The sequence below is a fragment of the Sphaeroforma arctica genome (genome assembly GCF_001186125.1).
Source record: "Sphaeroforma arctica JP610 unplaced genomic scaffold supercont1.193, whole genome shotgun sequence".
Classification (NCBI taxonomy): domain Eukaryota; class Ichthyosporea; order Ichthyophonida; genus Sphaeroforma; species Sphaeroforma arctica.
The window spans coordinates 72,416-87,141 of record NW_014040365.1 but is presented as its reverse complement, the minus strand read 5'-3'; the positions used below and the strand labels follow the sequence as shown (position 1 = coordinate 87,141).

The 14,726-nt window shown below is 39.8% G+C and overlaps 7 protein-coding genes across 7 annotated transcripts in view; 3 read left to right on the top strand and 4 right to left on the bottom strand.

The window, feature by feature from the left end:
- Positions 1-338: 338 nt before the first annotated feature.
- On the bottom strand, positions 339-857 carry SARC_03689 (hypothetical protein; the record flags this gene model as incomplete). The annotated part of the gene is made up of 1 exon (XM_014302523.1): positions 339-857. One exon carries the CDS (start codon positions 855-857, stop codon positions 339-341), a length of 519 nt encoding a protein of 172 aa, XP_014157998.1.
- Positions 858-1,167: 310 nt separating this feature from the next.
- SARC_03688 (hypothetical protein) lies at positions 1,168-2,412 on the bottom strand (the record flags this gene model as incomplete). The annotated part of the gene is made up of 2 exons (XM_014302522.1): positions 1,168-1,442; positions 2,130-2,412. The coding sequence occupies 2 exons, from the start codon at positions 2,410-2,412 to the stop codon at positions 1,168-1,170; spliced, it is 558 nt and encodes a 185-aa protein (XP_014157997.1).
- A 603-nt stretch (positions 2,413-3,015) lies between these two features.
- On the bottom strand, positions 3,016-4,765 carry SARC_03687 (hypothetical protein; the record flags this gene model as incomplete). The annotated part of the gene is made up of 3 exons (XM_014302521.1): positions 3,016-3,465; positions 3,789-3,950; positions 4,487-4,765. 3 exons carry the CDS (start codon positions 4,763-4,765, stop codon positions 3,016-3,018), a joined length of 891 nt encoding a protein of 296 aa, XP_014157996.1.
- Positions 4,766-5,668: 903 nt separating this feature from the next.
- Positions 5,669-5,878, top strand: SARC_03686 (hypothetical protein; the record flags this gene model as incomplete). Its single annotated transcript, XM_014302520.1, has 1 exon — positions 5,669-5,878. One exon carries the CDS (start codon positions 5,669-5,671, stop codon positions 5,876-5,878), a length of 210 nt encoding a protein of 69 aa, XP_014157995.1.
- A 1,799-nt stretch (positions 5,879-7,677) lies between these two features.
- SARC_03685 (hypothetical protein) lies at positions 7,678-8,706 on the top strand. Its single transcript, XM_014302519.1, has one exon. The coding sequence runs from the start codon at positions 7,812-7,814 to the stop codon at positions 8,691-8,693; it is 882 nt and encodes a 293-aa protein (XP_014157994.1). The 5' UTR covers positions 7,678-7,811; the 3' UTR covers positions 8,694-8,706.
- SARC_03684 (cysteine desulfurase, mitochondrial) lies at positions 7,791-13,428 on the bottom strand. Its single transcript, XM_014302518.1, has 5 exons — positions 12,943-13,428; positions 10,673-11,258; positions 10,200-10,436; positions 9,648-9,793; positions 7,791-9,294 (listed from the first exon to the last, which is right to left on the bottom strand). The coding sequence occupies exons 1-5, from the start codon at positions 13,258-13,260 to the stop codon at positions 9,172-9,174; spliced, it is 1,410 nt and encodes a 469-aa protein (XP_014157993.1). The 5' UTR covers positions 13,261-13,428; the 3' UTR covers positions 7,791-9,171.
- Positions 13,429-13,895: 467 nt separating this feature from the next.
- The window catches only part of SARC_03683 (hypothetical protein), a 5,492-nt gene continuing 4,661 nt past the window's right edge, over positions 13,896-14,726 (top strand). Inside the window, exon 1 of the mRNA XM_014302517.1 lies at positions 13,896-14,387. Coding sequence (XP_014157992.1) covers positions 14,240-14,387 — 148 coding nt within the window. The 5' untranslated portion in view covers positions 13,896-14,239. The remainder of the gene's footprint in view (positions 14,388-14,726) is intronic.

Below are 14,726 nucleotides of genomic sequence, written 5' to 3'. Positions count from 1 at the left end.
ACACTAAGCAGCCATGTAAAGGATAGAGAACTGGTATCTTAAACTATGCCAGCACTCCAATGCTTGTTTGATTGGGTGCATCCGTCTTTTTATCAATTTTGGTTCCTAATCCTCTCCCTATCTGAACAAATGTTTCTTTGGGTGCAACACAAGGCAGATTATCCCATGTATTAAGTTCACTTCGTATTTTAACCCTGAAAGCTGCAGTATTCGACTCATGAAGTGGTGTCCCCTCTTTTTTCGCTCATTGCTGCCTGCCTTAATTGCGCTAGTTTTCGACGTCGTTTACTGACGGGGGATAGTGTTAAAAGATCAACAGTATCCAGCAATTCACCTGATTACAATACACTGCTTTGGATTTGATCGGCTTTTCGTTTGTTACCTTCACCTGTAGGCTTACTAGGCGTACATGATTCTGTAGACTCACCAGATTCTGTTGATTGTTCCGTCGCAACTGTCGCCTTGTCTGTCAAGTGTTTCTCCAGACTAAACCTTGCCTCAAATATAGCAACAGATCTATTTGTTATTTCCCTTTTGATTTCGGCCAGTGTTGTAGTTCGTGTTTCTGATGTGAAGTTCAGTGAGATTAGATCCTTGTAGAGCGAGTGGAGATAACAATTAACTAGTGTCTCAATATTCGGCTTCTGTGGAAAGTAATGCGAGATGTTCTCTTTAAGTCTAACGCGATAAGCCTGTATTGCCTCAGTTAGTTCTTCTTCGCTTGTAACCTCGTATTCTGATTTTGGTCCCGATGATTTGGCCACGTCGATACTAATATCATCCCCCAAAAGGAGTTTGCAATCAAGTATATGTTTCAGGGAATCCGCCAAGCTGTCGTTCGCGGATTGTATATTCATCTGGCACTGCATCAAGGGCGAGTAATTACTAAAAATTCTCGCCGTACTTCGCGTATATGTTTTGTGCTTTTAAATTTATCTCTTTAAATCTTGCCTCTTGTGGTGCCCCGCAGACTATCAGTCCCTGGCAAACTCTCTTTAGGATCATCTATTAAGGCCTGGATTGCAGGACAATTTAGATCGTCTCTCTTGACCATTAAATACACTCTAATCCAGCGTACCCCACCATTTGCAATAGCCCTGGTGAACTTTCCATAGTTTAAGACTTCTTGTGCACCTACTAATTTGTCCGTACCTTTGGTGCTCTTGGTCAAGAACACTGATCTGGTTGCACAAAAGTGCAACATGTCGGATACGGGTTTATATCGTTCATTGCTTCCTGCTTGTCTGCGTCTAGAAGAGTCTCAAAGATATTGAGTTGATTTTCTACATTTTCTTTGTGTAGTCTCTTTTTGTTGGACTCGAATACCTCTCGGTTTTTGTCGGTTGCTGTCACTAACGAACCTCCAATAGCATTTTTCAATACTAATGCTACACGATGTGCACTGCAGCCTAATACAACGTTTGACATAGCCTCAGGGCCTTCTGTACATTGGATGCATTATCAGGTGTCGCACTATGTATTATCTGTCGCATGTCTAGTTTACCATTAACACTATCTTCTTTTCCAGCTCAAAATGTTGTGCTTTCGAGTGGATCTAGAAACTCTCAGCCTTCTAGCACTTCCCGCTGACATACAGCCAAGTTTTCCCCTGTGTGTGACCCAATTATCTCCTTCAGTCCTAAGAATACAATCTTTCCAAACGTCATTCTCGAGTGCAGCGAATGGTACTGCATAAAATTTCAGCGCTTTTTTCCATTGGGCAATAGCATTCTTTTTGATAGCATTTTCTAATATCGGTAAATACTTCCGTATTGTATCAGGTGTCGCAGATGTGTATTGAAAGTGGACATTCGTAGGCACCGCCAGTGCTGCGTTGACCCATTCCCTAAGCTCGGCTTTCTTTCCAAGTTTAAAAGAAAGATCATTTTTTTTGCAACACATCGCACACAAAATAAGTCCGCTAATCTTTTAGCAGAATTATATTTCATAAGTGGTCGCTTACTGGAAGAACCAGCCCCCATAATACTCTGCTGCCGCCCATTCTTGTTCGCTTGCTTCTCCATTTGTCTAGTGACTAACTTGCTAATATCATCATACCACTCTTTAGCGTCCCTTTTTTTTCGTAATGAATGATGGCGTTATTAGCGTTTTTACGGCTCTATACATACGTCTTATATCGTTATTGCAGTCATTATCGTCTGCTTTAAACTTTGTAGCCGCGAATTTGGGTTTTTGTATCTTAGTCAACCCTCGGTAAAACATCAAACAACTATACTGTGACCCGCTTACAGCGTCAACATTGATGAGTTCCTTGTACACTTTGGATGTTGATTGCACTTTCTTTGTGCTTGACTGCACATTATCAGAGCTCGCCGTGTCCTTTCCAGTCGGCGTGCTGCTGACTGTCTCTGTAGCTGCCCTTCCCTCAGGATCCCCACTAGTTGCCGCCATACTAATCTACAATCCGACGTACAATATATCTAACTATAGAAACGAAATATATTACACTCTGATTACTGTATTAATTGATACATACTAAATATATGATTTCAGTCACCATGTGAGCAAAAATAAGATAAAGTAAGAATATATCCCGTTCCTTAAAAAATAAATATAATATCGGGATCTGCTTATTTCTTATTTTAAAGAACATAATCGGCCATATTCCGGTTTTCTTAATTAAGAAATAAAATATTACTTACAGTCCGAATTCCAAAATTTGATTTCCTTACGTAAATCTTAATTTTAAAAATCAGGAATGGACCTTAATACGTATTTCTTACGAAAATTACAATTTTTTCTCTCGTGTTCGATCCTCTGCAAACTCGGAACATGTTTTTGCGTGGCTCACAATGCTCAAGAAGAACATACCACGCACACGGCACTGCTTACATTCGGGATTATCAACCGTTCTCGGGTCTAAGCTGCTTTTGATTTTGTTATTTTACTTCTTTACATTTTCGAGTGTCATTACGTACCTAGCCACCCAATTCTCACCGATATCCCGCTCTAAGCGCTGTTGAGCAATCTCGGCTGATATTTTGTTAGCCGATGTTAGGCCTTGTAAGTACCATTCTTTACACTGCGCCGCTGCAGCCGGAGTAAGACGCAAGGCGTCAGCACCACTGCGTTGTCCTTTTTTTTTTTTTTGCAGTATCTGGGCTTCATTATATTGTGGTATTTTTCTAGTGTTTCTGGTTGTCCAGCTCGTGACCCTGATTGCTGTGGTTCCGGTGTTTGCTGTGATCCTGCTTGCTGTGGTTCCGGTGTTTGCTGTGATCCTGCTTGCTGTGGTTCCAGTGTTTGCTGTGATCCTGCTTGCTGTGTTCCTTGTCGTTGAATTTGAAGGCCGCCATGCTCTGTTACACTCGTACCTGTAGCAAAGCTTACTATCGCTTCTATCAAAACATCGCCTCCTTCTTTCCTAGGTGGTCTAACTGTACTGGCTGTTGGATCAGAGTACTCTAGCTCAAACTCCTGCAGTAGTTTCCCCTTGCTGAGCTTCTGTATATATCCATCGTGCAATGTTCAAGTCACCCCCCCATATCTTTCAACGTTTTATTGATTTTTGAGCACGCTGCACAGTTGTCAGAAGCTGCGGAGGCTGACGCATTGTCACTTTGTATGATGATCTTAGTCTTCGTCGGGAATCTTTAATTCACGTGTAATACAAGACCTTCCAACGCTGTTTGCACTCTTTCGCAGTTTTGATTGTGATCCACCATCACTAAATCAAGATATCCCGATTCTATAGAACCACACGTAGCCTTTCTGTATGTGATGGCGGCTCCTAATAGACTGTGGCACGTTTTGCCGAAGTACTTTACCATATCTCCATGGTACCACTGAGATAATATCTTCTGTTTGTGATCCAAGATGATATGTAGTGTATCGTTGTCTAGGTTGTTTTTGATGTTAGCTATATGATGATCTTGCCATGAACCTCTTGCCGTATGATTTTGGAACGTAAAGATATCTTTATCAATTGTCTGTAATACAGGTATTATTGATGTAAGGTCACAGAAATCCATGGAAGTTTTATGCTTGGTCTCAGATGCGTCTGGTTGTGTATCACCAAGTGGATCTTGAAGGTTGGTATCGTGGGTTAATAACTCGTAGAAGTTAAGACCATTGTATAAAACCGGCATGCTTCCATTCACCGGCCCCTCTTTCCCGGAAACAAGCTGCACTCTTTCCCTATCTCATGTCGCCAAGTGTGCTCGAGAGGTATCTACTCCAAAATGGGCATCGTATGCCTTCTATATCACCTCCTTACTATATTTCCTCAACATGTACGGAATGTCCTTTAGCCGGGCTTTCAAATAGCATGGGTTGCGGAGCTGTCCTGCAATAAAACCAGACGTCATTCTAGATTTTGTATGAAGCCATTCTAAGGTGTACAAGAAACTCGACCTCTCATCTGATAACATAATTGAAGTATAAAGCAAAATAAAAGAATGCATCAATTAAATATTGGCTATGAATCCTATATTTTCGTTGTGTATAATTCTCATTATATACATACCCTAGGCTTGTACATGGTATTTTCTCTCGACATCCTATCAGTTTGGATATCATCAAAGTCACTCTGGGCGCGTATAGAATCATGAGCAGCAAAATTAGGCACTAGCACTTCTTCCTCTATCTTATTTTGCAACCTATCAGCTGCAAACAATAGTTGATCCCGAACCATCACCGTACTGGAAGATTTGCTCTGGTTGTCATCGTAGACAGCATTGAAAGGCAGAGCATGCATAGCTCTACAAATATATGAATCATCCGTTCTGACAGCCACGTCCGCCATACTACCCAGAATCGTTTGCTCTTTCTTGAGCAGCGCATTATTGTTCTTGTTTACAACTAAGTTGTATAGAAGGTTGCTAGATCTAGTATCCTTGGCGATATTATTTTGGTCAACTGTTTAACCAAACCTCTCACGTGGCCTACTAGTAAACCAAGTTTCCTCACACTGCCTACTAACATAGCAGAATTTGACATAGTGTACTCGTATGGGTTACCTTTCACATCTAGAACAGTGTATAAGTCTTTGATTTTCAAGTTATCTTCAACTATCTCGATAGCAAGAGTCGTAGGTCCTTCCACGTCTGTATAATTTATCTCTGCGCGCAAACGCTTTGATTGCCTCGTAGTAGTTGAATTGACGTATGCTTTCCTATTTCTATTGTTTCGCTTCTGACCTCGGTGAGCGACACCATTACAACAACAAACACTTCCCTTGCACTCATATTCGGGATCATTGCCGTCGCAGGGTGTCACGCATAAATTCCCGTTTGAAGCTTGGGGCAAGTGAGTCGGATAATAATATTTTTTTCAAAAATGGCAAGTATCACTCATAATACCTTCTGAAAATTGAACAAAATCAAAACAAAAAAGGGCGCCATGTTGGGGATTTCAGGGTTACTTATTTATTTATAGCATTCTGTTCTATTTTTACGACAGAATCGACTACGGTTGGAATCGATCGAGTACTGCAAACTTCTGAACTAAGCACGGTACATATGTACATCCAACGGGCGATCTCCTTTAATGTACCTCCTCTTTTCATTTCCGCTTTTACATTGGTCATAATTTGCGATGCCGCATTAACATAACGTTCTGATTCGTAGCTTGAAGCTGGGTCAATTTGTACCGGAGTATTTTATTCTCGCAGAAGGTGGTCTTAATCCTTTTTTTTGTTAAGAATGACATGGTAGCTCTGGCAGGGGAGGGCGAGAGGAGGGCAGGAGGCATAGTTTTGTCTGAGTCTCACTCTCATGTCGACATAGACTCAAAGAGTCACGCCTCATGGAATCATGGACTCATGGTCCTGGGCCCTGGGGCTGGCAGACCTGGACTCCTGTCAGGACATGTCGGTCGCGACATGAAGTCGGCAGCTTTGCTGGTGGTTGTATCGTAGCCTACATACACAAATCGAGACACGCCATACCTGTCGCGGCGACATTTTTTCAGGGGTGTATGTCGTTGTCGTATACCAACCCAGCTGTCAGGCTGTCACTGTTGTACATACACAATTTTTAAAACACAAATAGTCAAATACATAATAGTGCTGGCCGCTGCTGGGCACTGCTGGGACAGTGTACAGAGTGCTGTCAAATACATAATAGTGCTGGCCGCTGCTGGGCACTGCTGGCCGCTGCTGGGCACTGCTGGCCGCTGCTGGGCACTGCTGGCCAGGCCGCCAGCGCTGCACACATTACACAGTGTACAGAGTGCTGGAGCCTGGGGGCCCTGGGCTGCTGGCGCCTGGCGTGAGTCTGGTCACAGTGGCCAGTGACTGGCGGTGCCGAGCATTGCTCGGCTTACTCTGTGACTCGCCACCGTAATTTAAAAAATCTAAATAAGTACATGATATGTATGACTAAGGCGTGACACATTATGTATGAGGCTATGTGCGAAACAGTAAAACACTGACTGAAATTGTGAGAATGTTTTTTCTTCAAAATTCTGATTCCATATATTCTTTATTTAAAAAAGTAAAATGGCAATGTATATTTGAAATATTGTGCTATTTATGCAAGAGAAGAGACCTGAAAACAGTGCTATGTATTTATTTATTTTCTAAAAGTTTAAAATTAGATTCTAGGCTTTCCTGTCTCCAGGAGTCCTGTCTTAGGTCTCTTGAGTCCAGCCGTCCAGGCCTGAAAGGCCCCCAGCCCCAGGGGCCAGGGGCCAGGGGCCAGGGGCCAGGGGACAGGGGCCTTGTCTTCCTCAGGCTCAGGCCTCAGGCCTCAGTGTGGGTTAGTGGGTGTCTGGGAGACTGGGACTCCGGGTTCCTGGGTCTAATATTTATTAAAAAAATACTTTATTTAGTCTGAGGCTCTGAAGTCGCCCTAAGGTTATAATGTATTTTTCACCGGAAGCGTAGCTTAGGTGTAGAGTCCCTATGTATTTTTTTACATATTGAACTTGAAATCTGTCCGGTAATTTGTTTCGAAAAATAGAGCATATTTTGCGGGTCCGTTATTGACGGCTGAAAAGAAGAGCTTGAAATTGACAGTGAAGCGTGATACAAGTTTTTTTTTTAAATGTGAGTGTCAGTGTAATTTTTTTTAAATTCAGCGGACGGTGGAAACTGTGAATTGTATTTTTTTTTCTGGTTAAAAATATATGTGCAGAATGTTTGTTTCCTTTTTAAAAAAAAAGATGAATATATCTACTACATATACATCAATTACATATATATATACATGTAGATGCTTTTTTTTTTAAATACTCAATTATTTACTCTCTACATAGAATTTTAGAATGAAGCTAAATAGTACGTAAATACAATACTCCATAGCATAAATAACATCAAACAAATATGCTCTAAGAGTCGCAAGTATCGAAGTTCGAATCCACCATTGGCCTGAACAAATTTTGTGATTTTTTATTGTTATTTAATATTTCGTTTCTAAAGACTGAGCGAATCAAACCTTTCAGGTCAAACCACCGAACCAGTTTGCGGTACATTACTCAATGTGAGTATTTATCAAGTGTTGATGTAACATCTATTGATGTCTGATGATAGCTCTTCTAAGGTCCGGCTGGTTGGTGTGGGTGCCAGCAGGTTACCGATAGAAAACCTGTTTTCGATTCATCATCATGTGCACATCATGCATGTAGCATCAAAATTGCATTTCGCAACTTCCTGGATAGCTAATTTACAATACATACGTCATACATTGTGCAATTATTGACATTTTGAGAATACATATTTTATAATTTTTTAAATACATAACCTAAAAATTTCAAACTTTTCATAATAAACTACTACAATATTTATATGCATCGGAAGTGACTTGTGTCTCATTATTCAATATTGTCAGGACAGCACGTGTGCATTCGACATGTCTGTATACGGTAGCACAGTCATAATGGGCGAAACCTCAGTGCGACCGCGACTTTTGAGTTGTTATTCTAAATCACAATTTTCCCTGTCTGATCCTGAGTCAAATAGCCGATGCTCTTTGGACAGCACACAGCGCTTAGGCAACAACACCACTCCATTTAGGAATAAATCAAGGATTGCCAGCATATGTAAAGGAAGAAGGGAGTGCAGTTTCGGCGCCCAAGTGTCCCAGATTGGCGGCCAGTACTATGTGACATGTGTACAAAAGTACGATGATTTCGGTTACAGATCAGGAGCTTATAGGGCAGGTCTAAGCTTTGCGGATCGCATTTTGTCGATAAATCAGCTGGTGCCGGATTCAATTTCAGATGTGCAATCACTACTTGATAACAGCGAACATTTGACCATTATGTTTGAGCAGCAACCAGATCTACTACATGCCTGGGTGCCGTTGAAAAACGGAAGACTACGTGGAATGACAACTACAGGGCAGCATGTAGGGAAGGTTAATGTAGGAGGTGTTGCGCATAGGCTTGGTGTGAGGGAAGGACTCGCCATCTTGGCTATTGATAGGCAATGTATATTGGGAATGAGCGACGAGGTCGTCAATACGATGATCTGGAAACGAACGGGCAGCTTGCACAAAGAAGTACAACTCACATTAGTAGAAAAGGCTGCACATAGTGCATTATTAGACTGCCTGAAGATGGCTGTGTGGGCACAGCAAATACCGATGAATATATCGGATTATGTAAACCATACCCTCCAACTTGATAGGCCTCTCAGAAGGGTGGACTACCCTTGTAGAGTCGAAATTAATGACAGTTTTCTTTTCTATTGGTCGTACAAAATACGGCTTTGGAGACGCTTACATCAGTAATAAAATCGTAAAGCTTATTGTATCGCGAAACCTAAACTTGAACTGTTGAATAGTGAAGACTTCTATCATTTCAAAACTAGAAGAAAGAACCCAAATCCCAAATATGCGGCCCCACTAGATACTCTTTATTAAACTTGCGCCTTGACATCCAATAAAACGCCTCATTCATAAATCAATTGGTCAACCAATCGTCAATCAAATTGTCAATACAACTTGCAAGTCGTCTGCCTATATCGTACGGTCAGGAAGCGATCAATCGTGTGGCCTACGCGACGTGATGTAAAAAGGTTGTTTCTTCTCCACAGACAATGTACTCGTCATGAAACTAAGGATAGAATGTTCAGGCCAGCAAGAGTGCAACTTTCTTATTATCAAACTCCGGTTTCCTGTGGGGGAACCCCATACTTGGCAAGATGGTGCAAGACCGATACCATGTGCACAAACACGCATAATTCCTACTAAAGACTTGAGGGCAAAACTAATGCTGAGACCACTGAATACTTTTCAGGTCGATTCCTTCTTGTACCATCTCCCACAGGGGAGATAATTCGCGCAGACGTTCCACGTGCTCCAAGCACTTCGCCACGACATAGTCAATTTCCTGCAATGTGTTCGTTCACGTTATAAATACAAATACAAATATGTGATTAACTCGTGGAATATAGAACGAGGTGGCCAACAATATAGGATCTCAAAAAACCTGAATACATAAAATAAATAAAAACTTGACAGCCACTACATTCCTCAATGTGCATCTGCAAAAAAAATTACGGCTACACGCGTTTACAAATCTCACTGGCCTAGCTCGGATAAACATGACTCGCAAAAGTAAACCAAACAATGACTCGAAACGAGCCCGACCATATAATATTAATGACCCGCATAGCAACACCTGCATATGGCCAACTCAGTTAATCAGTTTATCCACAGTCATCAAACTTGATGAAAACATACTTCTTCGGTGGTGAACCGTCCGATACCAAATCGAATAGAAGAATGCGCAAGGTCCTCATCAGTACCAATGGCTCTGAGAACATAAGATGGCTCAAGGGAAGCTGACGTACACGCACTTCCCGACGAAAGCGCAATGTCCTTCAGGGCTATTTGTACAAAATGAACGATAAATATTTTCAGTATTGGAGAACACAACGCGACATAACATATTGCACAATTGCTGAGATTGAATACAGACCTTTCTGTACGGTAATAGAATAACGCATATAACCAACAACGCCTATTGACAAGAAATCCCCCCATCCACCCAGGTATGTAATCGACGCAACTGCGCAATTCACATTGCCACGAAGCAGTGCACGCAAATATCGCCTTTACGAAGCGCAAATACGCGTTCTCTTAAACATAAACTAGATACCAATCAACAGACTCGCGCCGTCAAACGCTTTCATATAACCGGAATGCGAGGACAGCCTATTTTTTCAATCGCTTATAAAAGAACAACAACTAGCACAACTGAATTCATACTTTCTGCTTTGACAGTCTACATACCCATCAGAAGACTTTCACCTTCGACGTAAGCAAAGGACAAGTTCACACAGCCGGGATAGGTGGCATACGGGTCCCCGTTACGGATCACATTGCTCAGTTTCGAATTGATACCATCAATCAATCGCTTACTCAGTTTGCTCACGTGCTCGTGGTCAAACGCCATCTCCTTCTCAGCGAGAGAACAGGCGGCGCCCAAACCGACACAGAGGGGAGTTGGGAGAGTGCCTGACCGAATTCCTGCGGTCAGATTGAAATCAAGTATATTCTATGTGAGCGGCTAGCGTTTTCTATTTCATATTAGCCAAGGACATCGTCGCATCATGCAATGATTCCCTTCTTGTTTCTGGCAGTACAGAGATACTGCAATGAAAAAGCAATGAAAAGACCCCCCAATTGATTACACGGTACATCTACAGGCGAGAAAGACGAACTACTTGCATGTTGCAATAAAACTAAATATATAGAACACGTACCTCTCTCTTGGCCTCCGCCACTCATCTGAGCGATAAGGCGCACACGCGGACGTCTCTGCACGTACAACGCACCCACGCCCTTTGGTCCATATAACTTGTGCCCACTGATAGACATAAGATTAATGTTCATGTCCCGCACATCCAAGGGAATCTTGCCCACGGCCTGAGCTGCATCTGTGTGGAACATAATCTTGTTCTCTTTGCAAATTTGTCCGATTTCTTTCAAAGGTTGCACCACACCAATCTCGTTATTAACCGCCATGATCGACACCAACGATGTATCTTTGCGGATAGCCGCCTTTAACTGGTCCAAATCGATAAGTCCATTCTCTTTCACGGGCAAGTACGTCACTTCGAACCCTTGATCCTCCAAATATCTGCAAGAATCCAGCACACACTTGTGTTCTGTCTGTGTGGTGATGACATGCTTCTTTTTTCCTTTGTAAAACTCAGCAACACCCTTCACGGCAATGTTGTTGCTTTCCGTCGCACCCGAAGTAAACACAATCTCTTTATCTTCTGCACCAATCAAATGGGCAACTTGCTCACGGGCCTCTTCAACAGCGTCTACCGCCTCCCAACCATACTAAAGTAGAACAAATTTGACGAAAGCATGTCTATAAAGTATGAAATGGTTTTCATAGGGATCGCATCAGTTAGACATGCCTATTATGACAATCTGAAGCAATTGTATTTTATACTATGATCCAGATATATTAATCTAGGATAATGGTGACAATAAATAAATAAATGTGTACTGGTAAAAGGTATCGCCTTAATCTTATTATACATGAACATATTAAAATGAAACCAAACACACATATACACATACATATCCTTATGTATATATATAACAACATATATATATATATATATATGTTGGTGTGTGTATGTGTGTGGGGGTGTGTGTATGTATATACATATATATATACGTATTAATATATACATATATATATTTATATGTACATATTTATATATACATATATATATATATAAACATATATATCTCTCTGTGCATGTATGAAAATATAGTTGAATTTGTGTATGTATATTCATATATAAATATATACATGTGTGTGTGTTTGTGTGTGCATATAAACAAAAAAATATATGAATTTATGAATATACAATAATATATTAATATATGAGTGTGTGTGTGTGTATGTCTGTGTGTGTGTGTATGTCTGTGTGTGTTTGAGTGTGTTTGTGTATGTGTAGCTATATATATGCGTTGATAAATATATAAATATATGTATATATATACTTTTATATATATATACATATAAATATATTTATAGTATTAATCTATAAATTTATATATATATATATATACTATAAATGATAGATAGGTATATAAAGCGGCATATTAATCTATATATGTACTTATATTTATACATATACATAAACACACACACACACACACACATATATATGTATGTATGTATGTATATATATATATGTATGTATATATATATATATATATAGAATTAGTTATATATACATATATAAAGATATATATATATACATATATATAAAGATATATATATATACATATATAAAGATATATATATATACATATGTATATATATATGTATTCATATATATCTATATGAATATATATACATACATATTTAAAAATAGAAGATACATTCCTACAAACATTTACATATTTATATATAAATATATAATATTGATAGAAATTGATAGATATACAAATACAAACATACTTACATATCATCATATATGTATTTTATATATATATATATATATAATATTGATAGAAATTGATAGATAGACAAATACAAACATACTTACATATCATCATAGATGTATTTTATATATATATATATATGTGTGTGTATGTGGGTGTATGTGTAAATATATATAGCATATAGACAATTCAGGATGCAACCTAGACAATGTGTGGTTAATCAAAGTCCTATCCTATGTAAACATAACCGGAATTTATGGCTTCATTAAAAGGACATGGGATTCGCCAATGAAAATGCATGATACATTAGGTAGATCGCTCCCATGTGGCTGCTTGCAGATAGACTGAAATGTTCACCGATCTCAAAACAACAAGAAAATGGCCGCCTACACTGTATAGTCTGTCACGAACCACCAGCAACCGACGTAATACCTTCATACACAAGAATCGGCAGTGTAGACTATATATATCGTATCTGTCGTCTCTAGAGGGGTGCAATGATGTACATACAATACAAATATAATGTATCACTAGCACACTACCATATGAGGATACTCACCTGATGTGTTCGGCTGTGTGCGTTACCATACAGCGACACTTGATACGGCAGCATAGCATCGAGCACTCGAGGATCCATTGGTGTGGTAGCCTGCATGTCCAGATACAATGGGCGTCTATCTGTGTGCGCAGAAGGTCTCGATGGGGGTGCGAATTCCCCAAATTCGTTTGCTTCTTCGGCAGAATGGTGTCGTATACTGTTGCTTACTTGTACGTTGTTTCCTGCACGCGCACCTATGCGTAGAGAATTTAGTGCACCCATTGCAGGAGCGAAGTGGGCGAACCCGCCGCGGGCGGCTTTGGCGCCAAGTGTGTTCATCTTGTATCCTTATGTATACGTCTACAGTGTACTACTGTACAATACTTTCTGTGTTCACAGTGTGTTCTTAAACTCCCATCTACACAACAGTGAATGGTAGTACTGAGCGTATATTTGCCTAGCTTTGGTGTATGTATGTATGTATTTTTTAATAATATTACATCCTTCCTATTTTTTTGTAATAATGATGAAGAAGGCAATGACGCGCTTTTAAATACTGTCATAGCCTGCAAACGTGGACCTGTAGTAGAGCTTATACTTTTTACTCTTCGTTCGTGTATTTAATTCGTCCTATGTTTTTTATTCCGGATCACAATTAAACCAGACGTAGAAGGTAAGTAGAGGTATACCGACAAACGACATAGAAATAAAAACATAACACAATGTCGGAAATGTGTCGTAATATTCGAATACGTGTACATATATGATCTTTAGGCCAAAGCCTTTTTCTAAAACAAACAAGGCTATGAATCAGCCTATTTATGTCCTATCGAAGGCTATGAAATATATATATATATAGTTGTTCTTCTAACAAAAAAAAATTAAATTAAAAACATTGTCACAAAGCTGTCATCAATATTTGAATTTTGTTTAGAGTTTACACTGAACACTCACAGTCACACAGCTGGAGATGACCACAATTTACCAACTTTCACTGTTCACACTTCACACGGTGTGCAGCTTGTATATTTCACCCATCATTTATGATTCAAGTATATATACATACATCCACGTTAGAAAGATAGACAGTCTCCAGCTATATGTATAGCTGACTAGCTTCAGTGCGTTCAGTATCGATAATTGACTCAGTGAACTGACCGTACATATAACCGTCCACAATGCTTCGGTGTGACCGCATCTTTTAGCGTGGTATTCTATAAGTTGGCTTCAGGCGCTGAATAAAATACGGATAATATAAAAGCAAATCTTATCGCACGGTGCGATTCAATGGTCAGATACTGTTGCTGATTAATTGATAATGTACAAGCTGCGTGTGTTGCCGGCCATAGGCCCCCAGCTGTGGAGGCGGTCCGTACAGAACGCACTACAGCATCAGCACGGAGTACGACAACGCAATGTTTTCAGTAGTCCAACACGCAGGTATACAACCGGAAATAAGAATAATGGTATGTCAAATGTTATTACTGTGCTTAATCGCACTAGAGGTAAACTATGACGGTACAAAATATACTACAGAAATTTGAAGGGGTAAATGTACCTTTTTATCTACAACAATGAAAGTGCTCCACACGAATTTGTTCACAAACAAGTATGTAATTGCATACAAGCATACACATATGTATGCGTAATATAAATTTAATATATATATATATATATAAATGTGTGAGTGTGTGTGAGTGTGTGCGTGTATGAATGTGTGCATGTATATGTGTATGTATATATGATATATTTATATATATATATATATATATATATATATATATATATGTGTGTGTGTGTGTGTG

Excerpts from the sequence above, each read along its gene's own strand:
- SARC_03685 (XM_014302519.1), top strand. The coding sequence starts at position 7,812 with ATGTCTGTATACGGTAGCACAGTCATAATGGGCGAAACCTCAGTGCGA.
- SARC_03684 (XM_014302518.1), bottom strand. The coding sequence starts at position 13,260 with ATGAACACACTTGGCGCCAAAGCCGCCCGCGGCGGGTTCGCCCACTTC. Across the intron at positions 10,437-10,672 it reads TGGCGGAGGCCAAGAGAGAG|GAATTCGGTCAGGCACTCTC; the intron begins GTACGTGTTCTA and ends ATCTGACCGCAG. Across the intron at positions 9,794-10,199 it reads AGGTGAAAGTCTTCTGATGG|CCCTGAAGGACATTGCGCTT; the intron begins GTATGTAGACTG and ends TTGTACAAATAG.